This window comes from Dermochelys coriacea, chromosome 8, assembly GCF_009764565.3.
Source record: "Dermochelys coriacea isolate rDerCor1 chromosome 8, rDerCor1.pri.v4, whole genome shotgun sequence".
NCBI lineage: Eukaryota > Metazoa > Chordata > Testudines > Dermochelyidae > Dermochelys > Dermochelys coriacea.
In genome coordinates, this window is record NC_050075.1 from 78,875,268 (window position 1) to 78,903,024 (window position 27,757).

At 40.8% G+C, this 27,757-nt stretch overlaps 1 protein-coding gene across 2 annotated transcripts in view; it reads left to right on the forward strand.

Annotated features, from left to right (window-relative positions):
- The window catches only part of COL24A1 (collagen type XXIV alpha 1 chain), a 253,935-nt gene that overhangs the window by 90,647 nt on the left and 135,531 nt on the right, over nt 1-27,757 (forward strand). For both annotated transcript variants that reach the window (XM_038412721.2, XM_038412722.2), the window contains exons 14-19: nt 1,020-1,064; nt 5,000-5,053; nt 5,155-5,199; nt 5,575-5,628; nt 6,433-6,486; nt 8,019-8,072. In XM_038412721.2, the coding sequence (XP_038268649.1) occupies nt 1,020-1,064; nt 5,000-5,053; nt 5,155-5,199; nt 5,575-5,628; nt 6,433-6,486; nt 8,019-8,072 (306 nt within the window). The remainder of the gene's footprint in view (nt 1-1,019; nt 1,065-4,999; nt 5,054-5,154; nt 5,200-5,574; nt 5,629-6,432; nt 6,487-8,018; nt 8,073-27,757) is intronic.

Genomic DNA, 27,757 nt, shown 5'->3' on the forward strand with positions numbered 1-27,757 from the left:
TTTAAATCTTTTGGTCTCACAGCTGGAAAGCCCAATACAATAGCTTCACAGTGGACCAAGATTTGCTGTCATACTCCCCACCTCCAACATTTGGATGTGAAGGGATGCACTGAGCCCCTGACATAATTTCTACCACCTGGATGGCCACATGGTAATTAAGCTGCATAGAGTCTGAGCCTGGAAGGAGGCAGATCTGGGTGGATAAAGGGAGAGAGCATAGCATCATCATAGAATCATAGAATATCAGGGTTGGAAGGGACCTCAGTCCAACCCACTGCTCAAAGCAGGATCAATCCCCAACTAAATCAGAGATTGCAGTCTTTAACGCTGGGTAACCCATAAGATTCGTAGCACCTTTGAGGCTCTGCAGCCACAGAGTTTAATTTGGGCAGGAAAGAGCCAGTAGTTTGTTAAAATTGCTAAAAAAGTTTGAAGTAATTTATTTTTTGAAACTTATTTAAAAATATTCTCCAGCTGTAAAAGAAAGAATAATTATAATGAACTGTCTTTTCACTTCAGATGTGCACTAGAATTTGAATCAGTTTTAGATATACGTAAACAGTTGCCGATAAAGAGATCATTGCCTTTCAAGGCAGTTTGCAAAGAAATTCATTTTAAAAATGGAGCTTGGGCCTTTTTTGGCCTCCTAGTTATAGATAAAGGGAGCCTGACAAGCTGTCCCCCCACCCCCGCAAAAAAATTGTTTTCCCCCTCCTCTTTTGTTTCCCCCCCTTAAAATAGCAGGAATGTCAAGTCTGATATTCCCTGGTTTTAGAGGCAGGATTTCATTTCTCACGTCATGTTTATTATGGGTTCTCTTACCTTAATAAAGGGGCTTTTAGCACGTATATTCTTTATGCATAATGTTAGTCATCTTTCAGGCCCTATTTATACATCAGAGAGAAGCCAGAATTCCAATTCTTTTTTCTTTGCAGATCACCTTTCATTACCTTGCTACCTGTAGGGATGTATTAAAATATTAAAGTTCTGATTGTTCCATATTCACTCTTTCTTTAAAGGGAGTTGTTGGTGGCGTTGGGCCTCCTGGATTTCCTGGGCTGAGAGTGAGTGTAACTTTTTCCCATTTATTTGAACTTCATTAAAATATTTACTTTTCGTCTTTGTGTCCAGAATCCTAATAATAAATCTCAAAACTAAGAGATTCTGGGGTTGTTATTTAAATCTAATCTTATTTTAATGAACTGCTCTGGTCATTCTAATAAAATAATTTTACAACATTGATCTTCCATCATTACAGTTGGAACATTTGTATACTTAATAACATAAATCCAGTCTCAGCAGATCAGAACTTTTGTTTGAAACAGCTCAGCTTGCCAGTTTATTCCCTCTAACTCATTTTGACTTTGCTGTTAGGTGCAATATTTTCCACACACAATATAATTAAGGTAAATAGTCCCAATTCATCTCTGGTGTAAATTCATTGTGTTCAGGGCAGAATTTGCCTGATACAAAATCATAGAAATATAGGTCTGGGCAGGGCCTTGAGAAATCACCTATTCCGATGGTTCTCAACCAGGGATACATGTACACCTGAGGGTATGCAGAGGTCTTCCAGGGAGTACATCAACTCATTTAGATTTTTGCCTAGTTTTACAACAGGCTACATAGAGTGCACTAGTGAAGTGAGTACAAACTAAAATTTCATACAGACAATTACGTGTTTATACTGCTCTATATACAATACACTGAAATGTAAGTACAATATTTATATTCCAATTGATTTATTTAATAAATTATATGGCAAATGAGAAAGTAAGCAATTTTTCAGTACTAGTGTGCTGTGACACATTTGTATTTTATGTCTGATTTTGTAAGCAAGTAATTTTAAAGTAATTTTAAAGTAATTAAATTTTAATTAGGTATGAAGCCGGAGGGCTTCATCGCTGGGTGGTGGGGCTCAGGCTTCGGCTTCAGTCCTGGGCGGCGTGGATCAGGTTACAAGTCCCCAGTCAGGGGCTGAAGCTCTTGGGTTTTGGCCCCCTCACCCAGGGAAGTGGGGTTCGGGCTTTGGCTTTAGCCTCCCCACCTAGGGTGACAGGGCTCGGGCAGGCTCAGGCTTCAGTCTCCACTCTTGGGGTCATGCAGTAATTTTTGTTGTCAGAAGTGGGTCGCAGTGCAATGAAGTTTGAGAACCGCTAGCTCAAGAAATGGCATCTAATGCTTTTTAACAATGAAGGACATGGGTTCAAATCCTGCCATCAGCTCTGGTAGGATCAGTTACCCAAGTATATTAATGGTACATAACTATGTGAGGGAATGTGGCATGTTAACAGTTTTAGTTAGGAAAGCTCTGATTGCTTTTAGTTTTTGAGCTTTAAAGATGTTAAAAAAATTGGTATTTTTATTTCTTCTCAGTAGGGGTCATGTGAACTTTCATTTGAAGTAGGATATAGTTGAGTCCCAGTATTATTATAGTCTTTAAATGCTAGTGTTGTTTATAACATAAAATAAAAAATTCCTTTAAAGGTAAGTTATCCTTTATTGATTTTTTGTTATTGCATTAGCCTGGACAAGACACATTTTCTTGCTAGATAAACTCATTGTGGAGTCAGAGCCTGGTCATGAAAACACTTACGCATATGGATAATTTTACTCACGTGAATTGTCCCATTTGAGTCCATTGGATCACTCCTGGGAGTAAAGTTACTCATGTGCTTAAGTGTTAACAGTATTAGGAACTATTTGGATTACAGTTAGCTGTTCTCTTCCTTACCTTGGCCTCATCTGGAATTTTTCTTCAAAGACTCTAAAAATTGTATCAATCTGTATGTGTCTAATTAAAAACCTGTAATTTACTTATTGGGAAGTAACCTCTCCAGTCCAGAGCTGCTAGGAATTTGCCAGGTCTGACACAAGCTGTTAATTATGGATCGTTAAAAAAGATGAAAGAGCCACTAATGGATGCGTATACTGTAACTGAGGGTAGGACACTCAAATTTCCTTGGTGGAGAGACATGTATCTGAAAAAGTAGGTTGGAATTGGTGCTTCCGTTGATACTCATCTAATGCTGCTAGGAACAAAACCTCCTAACCGAGAATGAATGAGTTTGTGCAGTTATATTTTCCTTAGTGGACCAATAAAAATGGGATGTAATAAGCAGCCTGTCACCATGAATATAGAAGTTAGAAAACAGAGATGTTTAAGTGGAGAGGGCTTTTGCTAACAGATGCATTTTGAGGACAATGAGGGTGAAGGTTGTAAAATTGGATTCAGAAGCTGTGAAACAGTTCTTGAGCTGTGGATCAATCACCAAAGATTCTGCCATTTCTGGATCTGGATAATAGATTCTTACTTTACAAAATAAACATTTCTGCCTGTCTAGCAAATATTTTTAGAAGTATTAGCCTAGTACTACCTTTGATTTTACACTTTTTCTCTGTCTTGCTTTTGTAAAATAACCAATTTAATTGAATCTCAGAACTGTTATTTCGGGCAGTCAGTGATGGGTGTTTCAGAGAGAAATTAAGCTTTGACTTTGAAGAGGCAAAGCCTAGAAGAGTAACTGTTTGAATACAAAGAAAATGTGATCTTCCCCAAACAGTTGTATGGAAAGCTGGTAGGGGGATAGTGTAGGCCCAGGGAGAGTCAAATACTCTGAAAGCTACTGTTCATCACACCTAGGCACACAGCATCTCATTCAGTCTTCCATTTCCTGACCTCTGTTCCTATCTTCTTTTTGTTTGTCCTTCCCTTTCCAATAGTTTAATCTTATTAAGCATTGTATCATTATATTGCTCTTAAAAAAGCAACACTTCTAAGCAGTCATGGAAGATGGATGCAGATGTAGAGAGACAGTTTTCCTGATAATTTTACCAGGCAGGCATCATTGGGAAGCTGAGTGGTCAGTCTTCTTTTTTCAGTCAACTAACCATGAGGCTGTTGGTGGCTGCAGAAGGATTTTTGAACTTTCAAAACATGTTTTCTGGCTGTTTTAAGTACCGAATATATCAGAAGTGCAGGAGACTGCACCTGGGAAGCTCTCTCATTTTCTCTATTATTTCCATTATCTCAGCAAATGATGAAAGACCTCATCCTCATACTTTTCTTTGCATTCTTGGATGGCATCTACAGCAACTGGGACACACGATTTTGCTGTTTTCTTTTCAAGTTGTAGAATCAATGGCAGGAAGCAGAAAAGCATTTTTCTCTGTATTGATGATTGTAGCCATTATCAGATCATTTCTCGTGTTCATCTAACCATCATGCATGAATATCACTGTTGATTCTTTTAGTTTTACCTTTAATTTTTTCTCTGTTTCTTCTCTTGCAGCAGCTAGTAGTGGACGTGCAAGTTTAAATCACCTGGAGGAGTAGTATAGTAATTAATTTGATATAGTTAACCTTTATTTACTGGTGAAGATGCATGAGAATGAAAGAACCCAGGTTGGCTGCTTGAGTTTAGGCTAAATGTGCACAGCTGGTACTTAGGAAAAATGCATCTTTTCATTTGTATATTGGGTATACTTGATATGGAAATCACTGAGATTCCTTTACAAGAGTCACATTTCAAAGCAGAATAATTCATTTAAATTAAATTTGGTGCTGACAGAAAAGGGCTGGATTTGGCAGTCCCAGCATGGACTGAAGTTTTTATGTTTATGTACTGAACAGGTACAGACTGTACAGTTACAATACAAGTGCAAGCTTTCTCACACTGCCTCGCCAAATATGCATCTATCCTTTTCTGGCTGCATGACATTTAGGAATGAGAGGGTAGTTTAGTTCATGGTGCTTCTGCTGAGATAGAGGATGCCAGTAATGGTGGAGGTTTTGTGATCTGGATACTTGTCCATGAGTACCTGGATTTGCATCTCCAAACAGATGAAAACACTTTCAGTCACTGCCAATCTGGGCTGGAACGCAGCCAATAATATAGAAGCAAAAGATACTTTATGGCATTTCCAGATCCCTGAATCATTCAGGAAGCAGTGCCCCCTCTAAGTAAAAGTTCAATGCATCTTATTTTCTGTTGTTTAGGGTGTTGTTGGACCGATGGGACCGAGTGGACCTTCTGGAATTCCTGGGCCTCTGGTATGGCATTAAGCAGAACTCACATTACCATTTGCCAATTGCCTTGACTATTTTTCAAATAATAGTCAAACATTGTTTGTTTGTTCTTTAATTTTTAATAGGGTCTTCCAGGGAGTATGGGGCAGCCTGGAATGAAAGGTGATAAGGTGATCTAAATATTTCCATTCTCATAGAGATATATTACATTTAGATAGTCTTTCTCACATCTGTTTTGCAAAGCCCCCTTTTTCATTTTTTTCCTCTTTTGTTTTCTTTTTATCAAGCTATTGCAAACTGAGGGTGTGATTCTACAAACACTACTGGGCATAGTGCTGACTACCATGAATAGTGCTGTCAAGCGCTGTGTTAGTCATGTTTGCAGGATTGGGTCCTACAGTGGTACACCGTGCGCTGTTCTTCAAAAAATCATGTTATAGTTTTAAATACTGAACATTGATTTAAGTCTTTCTGCTTTTGTGAATTTGAAAAATACACCAATTAAGCTGCATATATATGTCTGTTTAAAATAATATGTTGTTTAGGGTGAACAAGGCATTGCAGGAGAGCTGGGAGAGCTGGGATATCCAGGAGACAAGGTAAATTAGGACAGCACTTTTTTGACATATCTTCTTGTCTAATAATTCCAATGGCCTTTTCTTTTTTTAATTTGCAGCAAGTAATTTACAATCAAATAGAATTTGGCGATATCAGTTGAATACCCCAGCACTATTTTATTTTCTGTACCGTTATTTTAATTAATTTCTTGTGAAAATAATGATCAAAGGTATGTAAAATGTATGGGCCAAATTCTGGCTGTCATGAGTGCACTTATGCATGTCAGAAAACAGGCTGTAAAAAAAGGGAGGGCAGAGCAGTCTAATTCCCACCAAAACTCACTGAGAGCTTGTTATACAGGTCATTTGCAACAGAATCCAAGGAGCATCCTGGGGTGGAGCCTCCAGTTTTATTGACCCAAAAAACATGAAAATTGTGATCAGCAGCCTGGCAAAACTGTGTTATCAGACAGCCCATGATGCCCCTGGATATAATGAAAATAGTTAATAAACAAGCTTTTTGCTCCTATTTGAGTAATGGAATCTTTGGTAGGTAATCTATAACTCCTAAATTACCCAAGGGATTTGTTTTTATAAAAATTCTAAACTGATATGTTGTTGCAGTGCAACTAATTAAAATAGCATAAACTAAGTGAATTATTTTGCTGTAACATGAATGTAAGAGGTTGATTCAGATCATGCTCAATGGATTTGAAATTTGATCTGAGTGTTAAGCTGATATTTAATTAATTTTGCACAAGTGGGAAAGTATAATCAGTTTTTTACTGCATGCAATGTTATAAATAATTTTCAACAACAATATTTAATAGCTTTTTTTTCCTTAAGGGTTCTGTTGGTTTGCCAGGACCAGCAGGAATCAGAGGAAAGCCAGGGCCTCCTGTAGGTTTGAACACTTATTTTGTTTACTCTGGTTACATCAGTATGTGTCACGAGAATTGATACTTGTTTGTGTCATTCAGCCAATCCAAATGCTTTGGGGAACAATTCTGATCTCACTAGCATTGGTGTAAATTGGGAGTTAACGCCGTTGGAGTCAAGAGAGTTATACCACTGGTGTAACTGAGAACAGATTATGGTCCAGAGGAGGGCATTTTGCTGCTCAGTCATTAATCTGGTAGTTCAGATTTCCCATGGAGTGTAGAAGGTCCCTTGGATATTTAGGGCTCACTTAATCATCACCATAATAATAAATCACTTACCCCAAAATACAAATAAAGTAGGGCTTGAATTCATTCTTAGAAGTTCTGCTGTCTTATGATTAAGCCTGTGTGCTTGTCAGTTGCTTTTAGACAACTCTGCCATACCACTGCTCCTTCCGCCTTTGAAGACCCTGTGACAAGGAAGCAGCACTGAAGAGGATGTAGTATTGCCAGTCTTTTACCTGCCTTTTTGCACTGATGATGCTGCAGGATTGAGGTGGCGGGCAAGGGACAGCGCTTAAAATGGTTTCAGCAGTAGAAGAAGGGATATTTTGATTGTAATAATGCAACTGTTGGGTCTTGGAATTCTCATTACCAAAAATTTGAGACTTTTGCTCTTTTTTTGCCATGGCCAGACTGACTTTCTGCATAATTCATAGTGGCAAACACAACCAGCCCGCTTAATATGTCACTAGAACTTGTCAGCGGAGTTGGAGTTTTCCTATGCACAGTTTGAACCATGATGATGGTGTTGCTATTTAGCATCCATAACGTGGTAGGCAATTTACAGAGCAATAAAAAAAAAACCAACCCAGCACTTTTCCTTACCTGGAGGAACTCATAAAGTAGAGTCTTTGTCTTGCAAAAAGACTTATGCACACATGCTTAACTTTATGCAGTGAGGGTAGTCCCATTAAATTTAAAGTTAAGCATGTGCTTATGCCCTTTGCTGAATAATTTAAAATAATCAGATGCTTAAGTGCTTTGTTAAATTAAAGTATTGGAAGCAAACACATGCTTAACTTTAACCTCAGGGACATTAAACACATTTATAGGAAGAAGGCCCTAAATTTTAGACACACTGCAGTCAGCGACAGCAACAACAGAGGGAAAGAAATGGAGGAAAGGAGATCAAGATTTAGAAAAATATGGTCATGCAATTTAAAAAAATGTATGTGTAAATCTTGTGTAGCGGAATCACCAAGATATGTAGTTGGACCAGGTCCTGCTACCAATGGCAAAACTCCCATTGATTTTAATGGTGCAATGTTGGGCAAATAAGCCTATTGAAAGTATCTATATCAACTTAGTTTTGTAACCCTCATATTTCCTTTGTGTGTGTGTGTGTATAATATGCACACAGGTTTAAGAAATATGTTTTCATTATATATATATTGATGCTTTTAAGTTATTTAAAAAATCTAATACAAATCTGCTTCTTGTAAAGCTTTAATTTGCTATCTAAATTATAATTTTTGGATTTTTTTTTAGGGAAAAATTGGAGATCCTGGACCCCAGGGACCATCTGGTCCTCCTGGACCTGAGGTAAGAAATTGCCTGAAAGATGTAAATGAAACATTTAATGTTAATTGTGCTTTGAACACAAAACAAAAATTAGAAGGCAAACATGTGGTTGGTCAGTTCAAATGTTTAGTCTTAGGGTAAAAAGTGGTTTTCAATCATGTCCTTTTACAAATGGATTAGTTCAGGGTTTTTTATATGATAAGGTGTTATTGGACAATAACTTTAATACACAGGATTAGCACACATTGTACCTTGAATGCTGCTGGATGTGCACCATTCACATGTATGGCTGTGGTCATTTCTCAGTTGATTCCAGTTGTGCTTTGCAGATAGGATGAAGCACATGCGATTCTTAAATCCATATTTCCATATATGAACTCTGCAGCATGTTTATGTTCAAAATTTTTCAAGACTGGCTGTATATTTATGTTTATCTCTTGGGGCAGAGCACATGTAGTTGAGAGAACTGCAAAGCATATACATTGGACAGTCTGGATATATTGTTAAAATTTTAACTTTGGCATAGCAGTTGATTTAGAACTGCTTCATATTCTGGAAGTTTACATGGAATCCAGCTAAATCTTTGAGATATTACATCTGGGTGTTTTTGGCATTTGCATCTTGAGTCACAACATGTAGACTGAGTGTTTCAGACTACACAGGAAAGCCACGCCATTTTCTGGACAGAAGAAAGCAACAATTCAGATTATTTTCTTAACCAGCTACCTTTTTCCAACAGATTTATTCAAAAATCTTTATAATCTTTAATATATGTGTATATTTGTAAAATATGCTAAACTTGCTAATGATGATAACATTTATTAAATGACCATTGTCAACTTAAATAACACATTTACAATTATAAACTGAAAGTGTATTTTAAGAACATATTAATTTAGTTTTTCATAACAGTACAGACACTGTCTTTAAAAGTTAGCATTTGCTTTCAGTTTTTACATAGTTCTATCTGAGATGCTGCAATTAGCTTCTAGCCCTAATAAGAGACCTGATCCTGCAAACACTTGTGCATATTAGTAGCTTCATTCACATGAGAAGTCCCATTGAAGTAAGGGTCAAATGTACGAACCATGAAGGGATAGAGCGCACTCAGTCACTCTGTGGAGGTAGCACATGAACAATCTGGTCCCGGTAGGAGCTGTAAGAGCTCACGCTTGCACGGTAAGAAGGGAATCTTCAGAGATTTTACCTACTAAAAGTAATGAGGAAGCAGTTTTTCAAAGAATTATAACTAGGCTAAATTTGGGCAGATTTTCACAGGTATGTCAAAATGCACTTTCCTGACAAAAGGTCCGACCCCTACCAATTTGAGCCCTCTGCTTCAAAGCATTGTGAAGGTGGGCTTTTCAAAGAAAAAGTCACCAGGATTTTTTAACATGGGCAAAACAATGTATTTTTCACTAACCTCATTCTCAGACACAGTTGAACCGTTTTTGTTGAAATTAAAAAACAAACAAAAAACACCTGAGGCAGACATCTGGCATCTAAAATGTCAGCCTGGACAGCTAAAATTCAGCAAAGTTATAAGCAATCAAAAATGGGGTCTTATAATAGGGATATAAGACAACCTTAACAGGTGGTAGTACCTGCTCTGCCTATAATATATTTAAATTTTTAAATTAATATTAGTGTTTTCCTTTTTAATTTTTAATACAAAACCTAATATGGGATGTAAAACACCTGATGGTATCACATTAGAGATCGCAATAGCACATTGTGTGTATGTGTGTTAAAAATAACTCTCTAAAGGTAGCAAAGATATAAGTAGAATTTCAATCATATATTATATGGGGACACAGTCTTCCTCACTTTGCGGAAACGATAAGGCTTTAATATTTGCTTTATCAGACCTTTCTATACCACTGGAATTATGTGTAAATAGATTCCTCAGAAGTTTAATTTTAGTTACAATTTCCTTACTGAAATTGTATAAAAGTTTGCATTTTATACTTGAAGGCTCTTTTACCCTTTTATTTCTTTAAAATGAGGTTATCCCTGAAAAGTAACTCTAAAAATTGCATTTTGAGGTTCCATGTTAACCATCCCTCTCAATATTCCAGGACAAAAATGTTGAGTTTACAAGAAAAAGTTGTTTTTCTAAATGCTAGTCCTGCAAAGTGAGCCTAAAATCTGCAAGTTCAGATAGATTCTTTCTGTTTCATGTTACATCGCCAGTAGTAAAGATTCTATAGACCAAATTCTGCCTTCAGTTATGCCCATGCAACACTTGTTTTCAGTGGAGTTGTGCAGATGTGAATAAAGATAGAATTTGGCCCTGCATTTGGATTATTTTTTTAAAATCTGTAGATGATATGCAAGGTAGAAAAAAAAACAACCTCCCATAGCTGTTTTGGCTTTGCAGTTTTAATAGGATTTAAAAGTGGTACAAAGATTGTCCCTTAAGTACGTATAAATACAGAGGGACCAGATCTGTTGGGTAGGAAGATGCCATTTTTTACATAGTGATGTTTAAAGAAATCTCACATTAAAGTAGGGAAAATGCTAAATTAAGAGACGGCTTATTGCACGAAAATAATCCTTTTTGAACCTGATTTATGTTGTTTAAAGAAGGGAATTGGTTTGTTCAATATAATGTCATTAATAGAGTATGTCATGGATTTGAGTTCCTCTCATGATAGTAATAGTTCTTTTGATGCAAAAGAATGCATACCTGCATGATATTGTATACCATGTCATGCTCTAGACGCGTTGTTAACAGGATTGGTGACCAAGCAAGCAACCATTTCCTGTCTGAACAAAATTAGCATTTCCTGTTGCTCAGGGGGAACAGAGCCCTCCGAAGAAAATCTTTGTCTGTCTTGTTATGTAAACAACACTGTAGAATGACCAAGTGTTTGTCCTTGAAAATTTGACTGAACAAATACCACATTTAACACTCCAGAATTATGCATCCCTGAGCCTTTCTTATGCTGGTCAGGTTGACATGAGATAAAATGAGCTTTGTCTGTACTATGAACACTTATAAACATGGTCACCATATGGTGAAATATGAGATGCAAATAAGGGTGGGACAGCTGTATTCCACAATCTTTAGAGGAATGTGAATGCTAAAAGTTCTCTGTAGAAGGCAAAAAAACAAAACAAAAACCCCAAAATTAGGATAACCCTGCTTAAAAATGAGGATTATGTTTTATTTTCCCCATCTTATTTTTGTTTTTAAAAGTGACCTGAATTCCCTGGCAAGTTGTTATTTTGACGTAACTAGACCATAAACATACAGTATGGAAAGTAGCAGTGCAGATCTCCCTGCTATGCCCTGCCAATACATCTCAGGTAGCATTTTTTCTCAAAGCTTCAAAGAAAGCTAGCTGGCACATTAAGGAGGAGCGCTTTCACTGCTTCCACTGCATTATTGGAGTGTTCAGACATGTCATGCCCCCTGCCCTAACAGTATGTCTACACTGCACTTGGGAGGTGTAATTCCCAGTGCTGGCAGACAGAGTCATGCTCGCTCCTCTCAAGTTTGTGCACTACAAATAGCAGTGTGGACATTGCAGCACAGGCAGTGGCATGAGCTAGCCTCCTGAGCTCAGACCCAGGGAGTTGGGTGGCCTTGGACTCAGGTAGCTAGCGCAAGTTGTCACCCATGCAGCAACATCCATGCTGCTATTTTTAGCATATGAGCTTAAGCAGAGCCAACATGAATCTGTCTATCTGCCCTGAGAAACATACCTCCCAGCTACAGTGTAGACATAGTCTCTAAGAGGTCCTATAAAGACTGGTTCCAGCCCACACTGGTCTCTGCTCTTTTTCACATGGTTGAGATTTCTGAACACATCTATTCTCAGACTCAAACCACAGCTGGGACAGATGTGAGATTTAGGAGTTGGGGTGATACAGCCCCACAGGTACTGGAACTAGATGTGCTGGGGTTGCGGCAGCACCTTCTGGCTTGAAGTGGTTTTTATCATATCCAGAGTTTACAGGTCGGTTCAATGGCTCCCAGCTCCCCCAGTATACAAATTCTTCCAGCACCCCTGTACAGTCCCTGATTCTTCTCTCATGTAAACTGTTGTAAATCAGGCAATTCCTCCACTGAAGTCAATATTTATCATGGTGTATGCAAGAGCAGGAATAGACCCACTAGGCCTCACACACACACACAGATTTTTGCTTTTTATATGCAGTCCAGTCTCAAATAACTCACCAAATCAGTCTTTCCTCTCCAGCTGTGCAACAGAGTTACTTCAGATTAGAGTTTTAGTAACTCCTGATTGCTTTAGGGCCATGAGTGGCCAATAAGAGACAAGTGTGTGTGTTGGGGTGGGGGGAGAATAGAGGGTCTCATATTCATTCACTTTCTGGGTGGCTCCAGGACCCTTGGCTAGGGAGTGCATTTTTTCAGTCTGGGAACTGTGCACCATCAAGCCAACCTTTCTTCTGGGTATGCCTTCACTGAACCAGGATCCACTGCATTCCAGGTTATTTACTGCTTAGAGGGTAGAAGATATTTTTAGCAGGCCCTTTACCATAGTGTGTTTTTTGAGCCATTGAAGAGTTGACATATTTTCCAGCCTCTTCATGTCTCTTAAAATGGTTCATGTAAAAGTGCCCTTTTCTAGACATTTATTTTATTCACAAAACTAATTGCAAGCCTTTGTATAGCAGTGTGTGTTAACACACAACACATATTTTTTGCATAATAGCTATAACAGGATTGAGTAGGTGAGATGTCACGCTTAACATGCATGAAAATAAAATGAGTTTTAAGAGGTTTCCAAATGCATTAATAATATTTTATTTGTAGATGAATCTTGTGCCACAAGCCTATTTTAATTGATCCCCAAAATAGGCTCTTAAAGCAGAGTTTATTGTTTCCTTCAGATGTGGCTTAAGATCTGCTTCAAGTATTACAAATAGATTTCATCTGGAGCAAAGGGAGCATTAGTCATTATCTTCAATAGAATGTTTATTTCATTTTTGCATTATTTTGGTCTGAACTTGTTAGCTTGTTCTCTCAGGAAGTTACACATATGGGAGTCAGCTGCTATACGTTTTATCCTCGGGGCTATAGAATTACAAAGAAAAGGGGCACATTTGCATAATAGCGAACAGTAACAAAATCCAAATCTTTTGCAAGTGAATCACTGGCTGCTTTGAATTGTTAGCTCTAAAAGGGAGAAAGGGTTGTCTTCAATGCACGTTTCATCTCATCACATGATATTTTGAGATTATGCAGACAATGAAGTTCAGTAGCTAAGAACAGTCCATGTCCTAATGTTCAAAATTCACAATTATAGAGTCAAATTGTGATGTCATTACTCAGTTTATATTCAACCTTTACCCAGGCAAACTTTAATTTACTTCAATAGGATTTCGCCTAAATAAACAATGAATGAATTCTGAAAAGGGGCCTCAGGATTTGACCCTTAGAACCTAGTCTTGGGAACTTAAAATACACAAACTAGGGCTGGTCAAAAATTGAAATTTCTATCCCATAAGAAATTCTAATATTTGATATTTGTTTTCATCCCAAATCAGGACAAAAGTCAAAACATTTGTAGAGGTTGGTTCTGTGCTTTTGTTTCTTGTAAAATAAAAAGTTCCCCAAAATCACTGTTTTTTAATGTGAAAATATTCTGTTTCTCTTTCTGTCTGCCTTGTGGGAGTTGTTGTAATTCAGGTGTCTCATGCCCCCATTCTCCTCTATTTCACATGATATACCATGGTTGTGAGATTCTTATGATGCACCTGGGTGGTTGAACCTGAGATGAGACCTGCTGCATCATGGGAGATGAGGTCAAGCCTCACCTAGCCAATAGCTTTTCAATTATGGGAACACTACAACTTACAAAAGTTGCCATGATCTTGGAAATAAGTCTAAGTTGGCCCTTCCTGAAAGGGTCATTTTCTCTATAAGTGTGGAGGAAAATTATTTTGTCTTCTCTGTGGAAAGGAAGGCTTGGGATTTTTCCAGTATTTCATCAAGGTAAGTAATTGATTGCCATCATCCAGCCTATGAAGTCTCTGAGATAAGAGCACATTTTTCTGAAAGCTCTCTTGTCTTATGATCAGAGAATATGCAGTGGGGAGAGAATATGCCTCTATCTATTTAAGGTTGGCTGTTTTAAGCCTACTGGAAGTCCATTAAAATTTGTTCAAGATTTTACTATAGATGGTGCGGACTGGGGGGTCAGAAAATCTGTTTAGCATTGTGCCACATTTATTTCCTTGCTAGTCTGGAGGGGAGAAGATTGAGAGGGGACATTATAACAGTTTTCAAGAACATAAAAGGTTGTTACAAGGAGGAGGGAGATAAATTGTTTGTCTTAACCTCTGAGGCTAGGACAAGAAGCAAGGGAGTCTTAGGTTGGACATTAGGAAAAACTTCCTAACTTTCAGAGTGGTTAAGTACTGGAATAAATTGCTTAGGGAGGTTGTGGAATCTTCATCATCAGGGATTTTTAAGAGCAGGTTAGACAAAAACCTGTCAGGGATGGTCTAGATAATACTTAGCCCTACCTTGAGTGCAGGGGACTGGACTAGATGACCTCTCAAGGTCCCTTCCAGTTCTGTGATTCTATGTGTGAGGGGTTGGATCTCAGACACTGCCTTGGGACTGCCACCTGATGTGCCAAGACTACTTCTGCTCCTGCTTTCGTGCCCTATCAGCTTTGGATTTCAAAGCAGCCTGGTTTGAGCCAGACCCTCTAGCGTGCTGCAAACCCAGACCCAGGTCTGAACCACATCCCCTAACAGCTGTAGGCTTAATTGAAAGCAGCTTAGAGAAGTGTTCCTATCTTTAACACTCAGATGCACAACTCCCAATGGGGTCCAAACCCCAAATAAATCTGTTTTACTCTGTATAAAGCTTATACAAGGTAAACTCCTATTTAAACTCATAAATTATTTGCCCTCTATAACACTGATAGAGAGATATACACAGCTGTTTGCAACCCCTCCCCCCCCAGGTATTAATACATATTCTGGGTTAATTAATAAGTAAAAAGTGATTTTATTAAATACAGAAAGTAGGTTTTAAGTGGTGCCAAGTAGTAACAGACAGAACAAAGTGAATTACCAAGCAAAATAAAAAAAATATACGCAAGTTTATGTCTAGTACGGTAATAAAACTGAATACAGATAAAAACCTCTCCAGTTCCAGTAAGCTTTCTTTTACAGACTAATCTCCTTCTAGTCTGGGTCCAGCAATCATTCACACCCCCTGTAGTTACTGTCCTTTGTTCCAGTTTCTTTCAGGTATCTTTGGGGATGTCTTCTCTCTTTAGTCAGCTGAAGACAAAATGGGGGGGTCTCCCACGGGCTTAAAGAGAATTTCTCCTGTGGGTGGAGACTCCCTCCTCTCTCCTATGCAAAATCCAGCTACAAAATGGAGTTTTGGAGTCACCTGGGAAAGTCACATGTCCATGCATGACTGAGTTCCTTACCAGCCAAGCCACATTCCTGGGAATGGCCAGATGTGGATTGGCGTCTCCGAGTTCATTGTTGGCTTAAGGGCTTCTTGATTGGGCAATTACTAAGATTAGTCTTTTCTCAGGAAGCTGACCAACTGCTTCATTAAAACTTACTCAGAATCAAACAAGTATGCAGCCAATATTTATAACTTTGAATACAAAAATGACATATGCATACAAATAGGATTAATAGATTCAGTAGATCATAACCTTTACAGATATGTTACATGGCATATGTAGCATAAAACACATTCTAGTTATATCGTATATACACGCATGAGTATATTTCCATAAAGCCTTATGGGAGGCACCTTCACACCCTCCTCCTGAACTTACTGCCAGAGATTTGGACCCTGTCCATGGCAGAGGCAATACTTGTAAAATCCCCGCTTGTCTTTGGTCACACTCCTTTTCATTACTTTAAACCATAAGGTGTCATTCATAAGTATTCTAGCCAGTTTTGGGGTTCCTGGTCCCTGGATGCCTGAAAACAGGTTGGGGGGTAGTATTGCTGACAGAATGCAGACAGCAATATCTGTAGTGTCTAGTGTAGGTGTCTTGGCATTTAGCCACCAATGCCATGAGGCGGCATGCCTCAGTTTCTCCTTCTACATAGCAACATAGGTCTGTTATGCTTTTGCTGCTGTGCCAAGCTTCCAGTCTGTTTTCAGGTAGAGAAAAGTAATGTGCTTATCGGACTGTCTTGTCACCATCCCTAGCATGTATAACAATTTCTTCCACAAGTCAGGTATGTCCCACATCTTTAAAGGGTTAACCACTAGTATTAACTCCTTTGTCTTGATGCCAATAGATGCAGTTGAATCAGTTATGAAAATGGTTTAACTGCACACATATATATGACCAACCTGTGTTTGGCTCCATTTCAGAAATCCTAGTTGAGCCCTTTGGTCTAAGGCCTTGTTTAGACTGAGAAATTTCCTATGCTAAGTACTGTTATTTTCCAGTGGAATGATTGCAACTCACCTTGCATCCACACTCAAGTGCTCCAAGTGGTTTCTAATTAAGTTGCATACCACTTGAAATAGACAATGAGCTTCCTACACTGCAAAATAGAACCATTGCCAGCAACTGCTGTTGGCAATGTGTAGAGCTGAACTGATACTGAACATGGCTTAGGGTATGTCTACACTACGAAGTTAGGTTAAATGTATAGAAGTCATGTTTTTAGAAATCGTTTTTATATAGTCGATTGCGTGTGTCCCCACACAAAATGCTCGAAGTGCATTAAGTGCATTAACTCGGCGGAGTGCTTCCACAGTACTGAGGCTAGCATCGACTTCCGAAGTGTTGCACTGTGGGTAGATATCCCACAGTTTCTGCAGTCTCCACCGCCCATTGGAATTCTGGGTTGAGATCCCAATGCCTGATGGGGCAAAAAATATTGTTGCGGGTGGTTCTGGGTACATGTCGTCAGGCCCTCCCTTCCTCCCTCCCTCCGTGAAAGCAATGGCAGACAATCGTTTCACACCTTTTTTCCTCAGTTACCTGTGCAGACGTCATACCACAGCAAGCATGGAGCCCGCTCAGCTCACTGTCACCCTACGTCTTCTGGGTGCTGGCAGACACGGTACTGCATTGCTACACAGCAACAGCAACCCATTGCCTTGTGGCTGCAGACGGTGCAATAGGCCTGATAACCATCATCATTGTGTCCGAGGTGCCCCTGGCCTCCTTGGTAAGGTTGGTCAGGAGCGCCTGGGCAGACATGGGCGCAGGGACTAAATTAGAAGTGACTTGACCAGGTCATTCTCTTTAGTCCTGACGGCAGTCCTATTGTACCATCTTATGGCGAGCAGGCAGGAGATGAGGATGGTTAGTAGTCCTATTGCACCATATCTGCTGCCAGCCAAAGATGTAAAAGATAGATGGAGTGGATCAAAACAAGAAACACACCAGATTTGTTTTGTATTCATTTGCTCCCCCCTCCCTCCCTCCTTGAAATCAACGGCCAACAATTATTTCGGTGAGGTCTGTCAGGGGCACCTTGTAAAGTTTAATGGAGATTCAATCCTGCCTGAAATACCTGGGGGAGGGATAGCTCAGTGGGTTGAGCATTGGGTTGAGCATTGGCCTGCTAAACCCAGGGTTTTGAGTTCAATCCTTGAGGGCGCCATTTTGTGTGACAGTTGTTGTTGTTTCTCCTTGATGTAAAGCCACCCCCTTTGTTGATTTTAATTCCCTGTAAGCCAACCCTATAAGCTATGTTGTCAGTCACCCCTCCCTCCATCAGAGCAACAGCAGACAATCGTTCCGCGCATTTTTTCTGTGCAGACGCCATACCACGGCAAGCATGGAGCCCGCTCAGATCACATTGGCAATTCGGAGCACATTACACACCACGCACATTATCCAGCAGTATATGCAGCACCAGAATCTGGCAAAGAGAAACCGGGCGAGTAGGCGACATCAGCGCAGTGACGAGAGTGATGAGGACATGGACACAGACTTCTCTCAAAGCACGGGCCCTGCCAATGTGGGCATCATGGTGCTAATGGGGCAGGTTCATGCTGTGGAATGCTGATTTTGGGCCTGGGAAACAAGCACAGACTGGTGGGACCGCATAGTATTGCAGGTCTGGGACAATTCCAAGTGGCTGCGAAACTTTCGCATGTGTAAGGGCACTTTCATGGAACTTTGTGACTTGCTTTCCCCTGCCCTGAGGCTCAAGAATATCAAGATGAGAGCAGCCCTCACAGTTGAGAAGCGAGTGGCAATAGCCCTGTGGAAGCTTGCAACGCCAGACAGCTACCGGTCAGTCGGGAATCAATTTGCAGTGGGCAAATCTACTGTGGGGGCTGCTGTGATGCAAGTAGCCAACGCAATGAAAGATCTGCTGATATCAAGGGTAGTGTCCCTGGAAAATGTGCAGGTCATAGTGGACGGCTTTGCTGCAATGGGATTCCCTAACTGTGGTGGGGCCATAGACGGAACCCATATCCCTATCTTGGCACTGGAGCACCAAGCCGGCGAGTACATAAACCGCAAGGGGTACTTTTCAATAGTGCTGCAAACATTAATGTGGGATGGCCGGGAAAGGTACATGCTGCTCGCATCTTCAGGAACTCTGGTCTGTTTCAAAAGCTGCAGGAAGGGACTTTCTTCCCAGACCAGAAAATAACCCTTGGGGATGTTGAAATGCCTATAGTTATCCTTGGGGACCCAGCCTACCCCTTAATGCCATAGCTCATGAAGCCTTACACAGGCAGCCTGGAGAGTAGTCAGGAACTGTTCAACTACAGGCTGAGCAAGTGCAGAATGGTGGTAGAATGTGCATTTGGACGTTTAAAAGCGCCCTGGCATAGTTTACTGACTCAGTTAGACCTCAGCTAAACCAATATTCCCACTGTTATTACTGCTTCCTGTGCGCTCCACAATATCTGTGAGAGTAAGGGGGAGATGTTTAGGTGGGGTGGGAGGTTGAGGCAAATTGCCTGGCCGCTGGTTACGTGCAGCTAGACACCAGGGTGGTTAGAAGAGCACAGGAGGGCACTCAGAGAAGCTTTGAAAACCAGTTTCATGACTGGCCAGGCTACGGTGTGAAAGTTCTGTTTGTTTCTCCTTGATGAATTCTCCCCCGCCGGTTCACTCTACTTCCCTGTAAGCTAACCACTCTCCCCACCTCCCTTTGATCACCTCTTGCAGAGGCAATAAAGTTATTGTTGCTTCACATTCACAATTTATTAATTCATCACACAAATAGGGAGATAACTGCCAAGGTAGCCCGGGAGGGGTGGTGGAGGAGGGAAGCACCGGGAGGGGTGGTGAAGGAGGGAAGGAGAAGGCCACATAGTACTTTAAAATTTAAAACTTTAAAATTTATTGAATGCCAGCCTTCTGTTGCTTGGGCAGTTCTCTAGGGTGGAGTGGCTGGGTGGCTGGAGGCCCACCCACCGCATTCTTGGGCGTCTGGGTGAGGAGGCTATGGAACGTGGGGAGGAGGGCGGTTGGTTACACAGGGGCTGTAGCGGCGGTCTGTGCTCCTGCTGCCTTTCCTGCAGCTCAACCATACACTGGAGCATATGAGTGTGATCCTCCAGCAGCCTCAGCATTGAATCCTGCCTCCTCTCATCACGCTGCCACCACCTTTCAGCTTCAGCCCTCTCTTCAGCCCGCCACCTCTTCTCTCGATCATTTTGTGCTTTCCTGCACTCTGACGTTGTCTGCCTCCACACATTCGTCTGTGCTCTGTCAGTGTGGGAGGACAGCATGAGCTCAGAGAACATTTCATTGCGAGTGCATTTTTTTCACCTTCTAATTTTCACTAGCCTCTGGGAAGGAGCAAATCCTGTGATCCTTGAAACACATGTAGCTGGTGGAGAAAAAAAAGGGACAGTGGTATTTAAAAAGACACATTTTATAGAACAATGGGTACTCTCTTTCACGGTAAACTTTGCTGTTAACATTACATACATAGCATGTGTGCTTTTGTTCCAAGGTTGCATTTTGCCTCCCCCCACCACGTGGCTAACAGCGGGGAACATTTCTGTTCAGCCACAGGCAAACAGCCCAGCAGGAACGGGCACCTCTGAATGTCCCCCTAATGTACCCTATTTCAACGAGGTGACTATGAATGATATCACTCTCCTGAGGATAACACAGGAGAGATAAAGAACGGATGTTGTTTGAACGCCAACAAACATCCACTGCAATGCTTTGTTCTACAATGATTCCTGAGTATGTGCTACTGGCCTGGAGTGGTACAGTGTCCTACCATGGTGGATGGAATAAGGCTGCCCTCCCCAGAAACCTTTTGCAAAGGCTTTGGGAGTACATCCAGGAAAGCCACAAATGCCAGGGCAAATTAATCATTAAACACGCTTGCTTTTAAACCATGTATAGTATTTTAAAAGGTACGCTCACCAGAGGTCCCTTCTCCGCTTGGAGGGTCCGGGAGGCAGCCTTGGGTGGGTTTGGGGGATACTGCCTGCAGGTCCAGGGTGAGAAACAGTTCCTGGCTGTCAGGAAAACTGGTTTCTCTGCTTGCTTGCTGTGAGCTATCTACAACCCCATCATCACCATCTTCCTTGTCTCCAAAACCTGCTTCCGTGTTGCCTCCATCTCCATTGAAGGAGTCAAACAACATGGTTGGGGTAGTGGTGGCTGAACCCCCTAAAATGTCATGCAGCTCATCATAGAAGCGGCATGTTTGAGGCTCTGACCCTGAGCGGCCGTTCGCCTCTCTGGTTTCTGGTAGGCTTGCCTCAGCTCCTTAAGTGTCATGCGGCACTGCTTCGGGTCCCTATTATGGTGTCCGTTCTTCATGCCCTGGGAGATTTTCACAAATGTTTTGGCATTTCGAAAACTGGAACGGAGTTCTGATAGCACGGATTCCTCTCCCCATACAGCAATCAGATCCCGTACCTCCCGTTCGGTCCATGCTGGACCTTTTTTCGATTCTGGGACTCCATCATGGTCACCTCTGCTGATGAGCTCTACATGGTCACCTCTGCTGATGAGCTCTGCACTCACCTGAGCTTGCCACGCTGGCCAAACAGGAAATGAAATTCAAAAGTTCGCAGGCCTTTTCCTGTCTACCTGGCCAGTGCTGAGTTGAGAGTGCTGTCCAGAGTGGTCACAATGGAGCACTCTGGGATAGCTCCCAGAGGCCAATACAGTCTAATTGCGTCTACAGTACCCCAAATTCGACCCAGCCAGGCCGATTTCAGTGCTAATCCCCTTGTCAGGGGTGGACTAAGGAAATCAATTTTAAGAGCCCTTTAAGTCAAAAAAATGGGCTTCATCATATGGACGGGTGCAGGGTTAAATCGATTTAATGCTGCTAAATTCGACCTCAACTTCTAGTGTAGACTAGGGCCTAGTTGCAAGTGTTGACAAGGACAAATCATGCTCAGCTCCTTTTTAGCTGGCAGTTAATCAAAGTGCCTGCAGCAGACTTTATTGTCTTACTTGCTGTTTTCCCTACCTTTTTGTTTGTTCTTGTCAAGTTGCAATGATCTTATGTCTTGCGATTTATACTGTGTTAAGAATTCTTCTCCGACCTCTTCCAAAGTCAGGATTTTTGATAGGAAAAATTAATATATTGCTGCTGTCTTTAAAAAAAAATGTTGGCACTGAACCTCAAGTGGATTTTTCCTGCATAAAGGAGGCCATATTAAAAATATATATATATATTATTTTCCTACTTGTACTCAGCACATTACTGATAGGGCACACAGTTTTACAAATGGCAGAGAAGAAAGCTTGTGACTCTGGGAATACTGACATTTCTAAAATCATTTTGAGAAAAAATAAATTTCAAATTAAATCTTCCCTCTACAGAGCCTGTCTTTTCAAATGAACAACAAATAAACTCTGCCATTCTTATCTGAGGATGAAAATCATACCTCTGATTTCCACAATTAGAGTGGCCATAATTGTAAACAGGTGTCCTTTTTGGCAAATGTGATGTGATAGTAAATTAGATCAAATACCTTAAGAAATTTGAGATTAGCCTGGTAAATCAATTTCAAGTGCCTATTTTTTTAGTAAGAAGAAATCTTCCATAAATCACTAACTTGTTGCTTGATTTAATATACCTATAAATATGTGATTAAATTTAGTTGAGGTAACTTGCTGATTGAGAAGATGTTACTGGTGGGATTTTCAAAAACATTCATCATTGGCCTAAATGCTTCCATTGACTTCTAGGAGCTGAGTTGCGCCAACACTGAATGCTTTTAGCAGATCTCACGCAAAATGTCCACCTAAATCAAAGCATTGTATCCAACTGAAAAAAAAACATTTGAGCATGCTCATTTGACGTTTGCAAAAATTTCAGCAGTCTCATAAAGATTTGCTCCCTTTACTGTCTTGCATTGGACCAGAACCCAGGCAGGTATGATGGGATTAAGGACTCCTCGTAGGAAATTGTGAGGACTGTAGTGCCCAAGGCTTTGGCCCTGAAATGAGCTCCAATTGGGTAGATTCCTGCATGGAGCTACATTGACATTAGTGGGGCACTCTGTTGGTGCAGGGTTCTGCCAGTGTGGAACTCATTGCAGGATTGGGGCCTAAATTTCAATTTTTTTCAGATATACTGCTTCCACATTAACCAGCCTTGCAGAAAAAATGAATTGAGCTAATCAACAGCAGTCCTCAAAAACCCCTTCCATCTCAATGAGGTGTCAGGTTCAAAGTTTAGGGTGTCGACACATCAAACTGGGATGTAATTCCCAGATCAAGCAGACATACCCAAGCTAGTGTGCTAAAAACAGAGCCGTGGTGGCAAGATAGGGTAACGCATCCTTGATGTACTCAGCATGGCATGTACTCGGGGTGGCTAGTCCTTCCAACCACTTGTGCTACCACAGCTACACTCTATTTTTAGAATGGTAGCTCCAGCAAAGCTAACACAGGTATGTCTGTCCCAGGTAGAAATGCCTCAAAGAGCTGGATGTGGAGTCAGACCCCTAGATGGGCCCACAGATATGCCAACAGTCATCAATTTATTAAGGTTTTTGCTTTTTAAAGATAATTTAAATGAAAAAGCCTGTTCAGATAAACTTAAGGCTACATGATGAAAGACAAAATCTGATAATGTAAAAGTTAATGTTCTCATAGTAATATTAAATCCTATATATTTTGCACACATAATACTTTTAGTTATTTGGCTCTTGGCTAGGAATGGGTGATGAGATGGATAACTTGATGGTTACCTGTTTTGTTCATTTCCTCTGGGGCACCTGGCATTGGCCACTGTTGGAGGACAGGATACAGGGCTAGATGGACCTTTGATCGACCCAGTATGGCCGTTCTTATGTTCTTAAATATATACCTAAGTCATAAATGCAGTATGTACAATTCATGAAAGTTAGTGTTACTATAAGTACCTTAATACATTCATATTATAATATTTATATATATTGTACCTGATTCTGCTCTCAGTTACTCCAGCATAAATCCAAAGTAAGTGTGTTGGCTTCAGTGCAACTGCTCTGGACAAATGCATAGTCTCCTTCGAGTAATTGTCCATATGCACGTTCCACTATCGGTGTGCATGCACCCCATGTGCTCAAGACCTGAGACTTTTTGGCTATCAGTATATGTGCAGTGTGCCTGCATTCTGATGTTTCTCATCATACATAAGGGTGGTGTGTGCCTACAACCATTAGTTCCTCTCAGCCACTTCCTGCTATCAAGACAGCACATCAGAGGTCTGCTCCACAGACGACCACCCTGTACTACCCAGTCATAGTTGTGCACTTAGCCAGACAGTTAGGATAGTTTGTTTGTTAATATAGTTGATCATTTTTTTTTGCCCACTGATGTAAAAAAAATACAAAAAGAACTTTATTTTTTTCTATGATAGCTTCAGTGAGGTCTCTGGGCTTAAAGAACATCCCTTCATGTGAAGGTGCTATGCCAGTGATGGGAAGGGCGCCATTTGTAAGTCTTTTACTTTGGGAACACATAAAGACAGAGAGGCGAGACTTAAGGTATTTCTGCTGAATAAATCTATGGAATCTGCCTTGGACCCTGCCCATCCACTCTGCCCTGTGTGAGACCTGGTGCCAGAGAGCATGAGTGCCAGCTCCCTTTCCTCATCCACTTAAGCATTCTATGGGAGAGAAGCAGCATTCATATAAATCCCAGAGTGCAGGAACTTCTATGGGCAGGTCCCCCACAAGGGCTGCTTGAGGTTCACAGCACCATCTCAGAGACCGGTCCTTGCAAGGGACTCAGCACTGATAATATCACCGATGGAGTCTACAGTCTTACCTGTGGCACAGAGTTTAGCATCACAGTGCTCGGCACCAACATCAACACCAGCAGAGTTCCCAGCACTGGGAGGTTTGAGTATCCCACAATGGCCACAATGGGATTCACGGCATTTAGGGATTTAACAGTTCTTCAAGAGCCAGGATTTTCGTTTCCCTAATGTTACCAAGACCCTTGACCCTGCCTGTGGATCCAATATATTTCTACTCCCTGATTCTTCATTAAGGTCAGAAGAGATGGATTAGCAATTCACCTTCTCTGCTCTGGCCTCTCTGCCACAGTCCTTCATCTCTTTCAGGAGCACTGGGGACCAATCTAGAGGTGGGTACTGGGACTCTCACCACTTTCAAATCCTCTGGTTTCCACAACCATGGCCATCAGGACCATATCCCACCCACATATGGCGATACTGGGGTCCCTGGTCATCTTGTGAAGCTTGCAGCTATGTGGATAGTCTTTATGTACTCACAGCATCCAGAGCCACAGCCACTCAGGCCATGACACCACCACAGCCCTCCCTGCTTCCAGTGGAGAACCGGAAGAAGAGGCTCCCCCACAGTTTGAGCCATCTCTAGTGTGAACCTTATCATATTCCTCACCCAATGAGGCAGTTGTCCTCACCAGATGAGGCAGTTGTCCTGGCAGTGGGTCCCTAACTTGATGATTTCAAAGGGTTCCAAGACCTTTTAAAGACAATAATGGAGACACTGCACATATCCCTGGAAAAGGCCCAGGAGTCCACATACAAATTGGTTGACATCCTGCCACCTCCCTCCTCTGGGAAAATAGCCTTACCCATAAGGAAGCCATAATGGACCCTGCCCAAGTGGTATGGCAGACCCCAGCAATGGTGTCCCCCACCTCTTGCAAGGTGAACAGAAAATATCAGGTTCCACCCAAGGGCCTTGAGTATTTCTATAGCCACCTAGTCCCATCATCTCCAGCAGTGATGGCAGCTATTAAGAAAGCTAGACAAAACAGAACACCAAAGGAGAAATAGCCAGAAAAGTTAGATTTATTTGGAAGGAAATACTACTCCTCAGCCAGCTCACAATTCTCTCTTCTGAATTATCAAGACCTACTGTCAAGATATCGTTTTAGTCTCTGTGAGAAAATTACTGCATTCACCAGTAAAATTCTGGCTGATTCCCAAGAAGAATTTGTGACCTCAATCACAGAGGGGCAGCTGATAGCAAAAATGAGTCTCCAGACAGCCCTTGATGTGGTTAACATCACTTCTCACACAATGGCAACAACCATGGTTGTACACAGGTTATCATGGTTACAGGGATCTGGCTTCCCCAAGCCTAAGTCCGGTCCACAGTGTAGGATCTTCGATTTGAAGGGGCTCATGTCTCCCCATTTCAAGGCCTGGCTCCTGGATAGAAGTCTAGCCTCCCATGTTCCTGCTCTTCTCCATTCAGGGTTATTTTGGTCAATAGCAGAGGAGACTCCACCAGACATACTTATTTTGTGGAGTGGACAAGATTCTCGTACTGAGGAGGAAGTCGAGGTCATTCCTATGATTTTGGGTTACCTGCTAAAAGTGAAATGATTTAATGTTTCTCTGAGCTCGGGGAGAATTCACCTGGTTGGAGTCTCAGCACATCATCTACCTGTCAGTGGCCAATCTGTCTTCTCTCATCAGATGGTTCTGAGATTCATAAAGGGGATGAGAAGACACCCATTAAAGTCCCATTTCTTCTTGGGACCTTAACCTAGTACTTCCTGTACTTACAGGGCTTCCATTTAAACCTAAGGCATCATGCCCCCTTCTACATCTCTCTGTGAAAGCTTCCTTCTGAGTGGCTACAGTCTTCTTCCCTGATAAAATGACTCTCAGGACTTTATCCAAAAATTTTACCTATGGTGCTCATGGAATTCCGTCTAAATCAGTAATCCACCTAATTGTATTCTTTCCCAGGCCTCATCTGACTAAGATGGAAGGGGTCCAACACTCTTTGGCTGTTACAGAATTTCAGAAGTACTCTGTAACCTACCAGCTGTTTGGCTTCTGGTTATTGGCAGAATCTAGATATTCTACTTTTTACATTTCCCTAGGAAGTGTCAAAATATCTGCTAATATTTTGCACACAAGAATTTCATCTGGAAATTACACATAAGCCTCCTAGATTATCAGTTGTGTTCTTAAAAAAGGATTTTTTTTTAATTCTGGGGGTAGACATGGGGGTGTGGACTCCTGAATAACTCTTGCCAAACAGAAATTCTGAAGGTCGGAGTATAATGAGTGCAGTTACATTGCTCAGAGTTTGGAAGGAAAAAAAAATTGTCAAGACAATTTAAGAGTTCCAGCCTCGTTCATTTCTTTTACTTCAACTTGGTCCTGTTTGGTGTTGATGAATAGCAACGCTGTTTGTTCCTCTCCATCAGAACAGTAAACCACATTAGAAATTAAAGGACCAATTTCCATTTTATGTAATGAAATGAGGACATTTTACAGATTCTAGATTCCTGTGGTATTACATTACTGGATCCCCTGTAATTTGAATTTGAAGACCAATACCAAGGTACCTATTTAGCATAACAAAAGTAATTAAGTCTCTATATCTTGATGAGCCAATCTGTGCATGCCATTATGTGATAATTTTTTACAGTTCTAAGTCAGGAATCTCACTGAATTTCATCTGTTTCTTCAAATAGTTTCCCCAGTACCAGTCCATAGGGTCTAATACTGATGTTTTCACTCAGCAAAACTTCCATTGTTGAAAATGTGACGATTTACTAAAGGCTTCAAGATGCAACTCTAAGATTTATTGTATATTTTTGTGGGGTTTGGTTTTCTCAACGGTTGCGTAGATTAGGAATGTAGGTTCTTACTGATAAATTGGTCACAAATATTGTTTAACCACTTTGCTACTGCTACATTAGTATATCATGTCATTAATTTGAAAACTTCTTTAAAACAGTCTTCCAGGACTGTCATAGTATCTATGTTTTCCCTATAGATTGTGTTCAAGAGAAGATGAAAAAGAAAACTTTGTGGTACAGAAGAAATTTTTTTTAAATAAAAATGAAGATATGTGAATATTTGGATGTATCATTATTGTTATTGTATGTATTCCTACTATGCCCATCACCTTAGTTCCTGGGCACATCACACACCTTGTTGACATTTAGAAATAGCACAGTTTCAAGGGTTGGTTTAGCTGAACCAATGCTGGCTTCAGTTTGCCCTTGTCTACACTTAATCATACAGCTTTTAGAATTTCTCTTAGAAGCATTTGTATACACCCAAGAAAATAAATAAATTAGAAGGATTTCTGCACAGAAAATGTAAGAATGCTTCTAAAAGGAATATGGCTTTTCCAGTACCCTTGTTAACACAGCATTTTCTGGGCTGTTTATCACCTAAAGGAAATTGTATTCATGTCAGCAGTTACTATCCATTCATGCCTTTGAAAATCTCTTCCCCCCTTCCAATATAGTTAGAGAGATATAAAGAACTACATTTTAAAATTCTTGAATGCCTCTAAATTCAGCAACGTTTAGAGG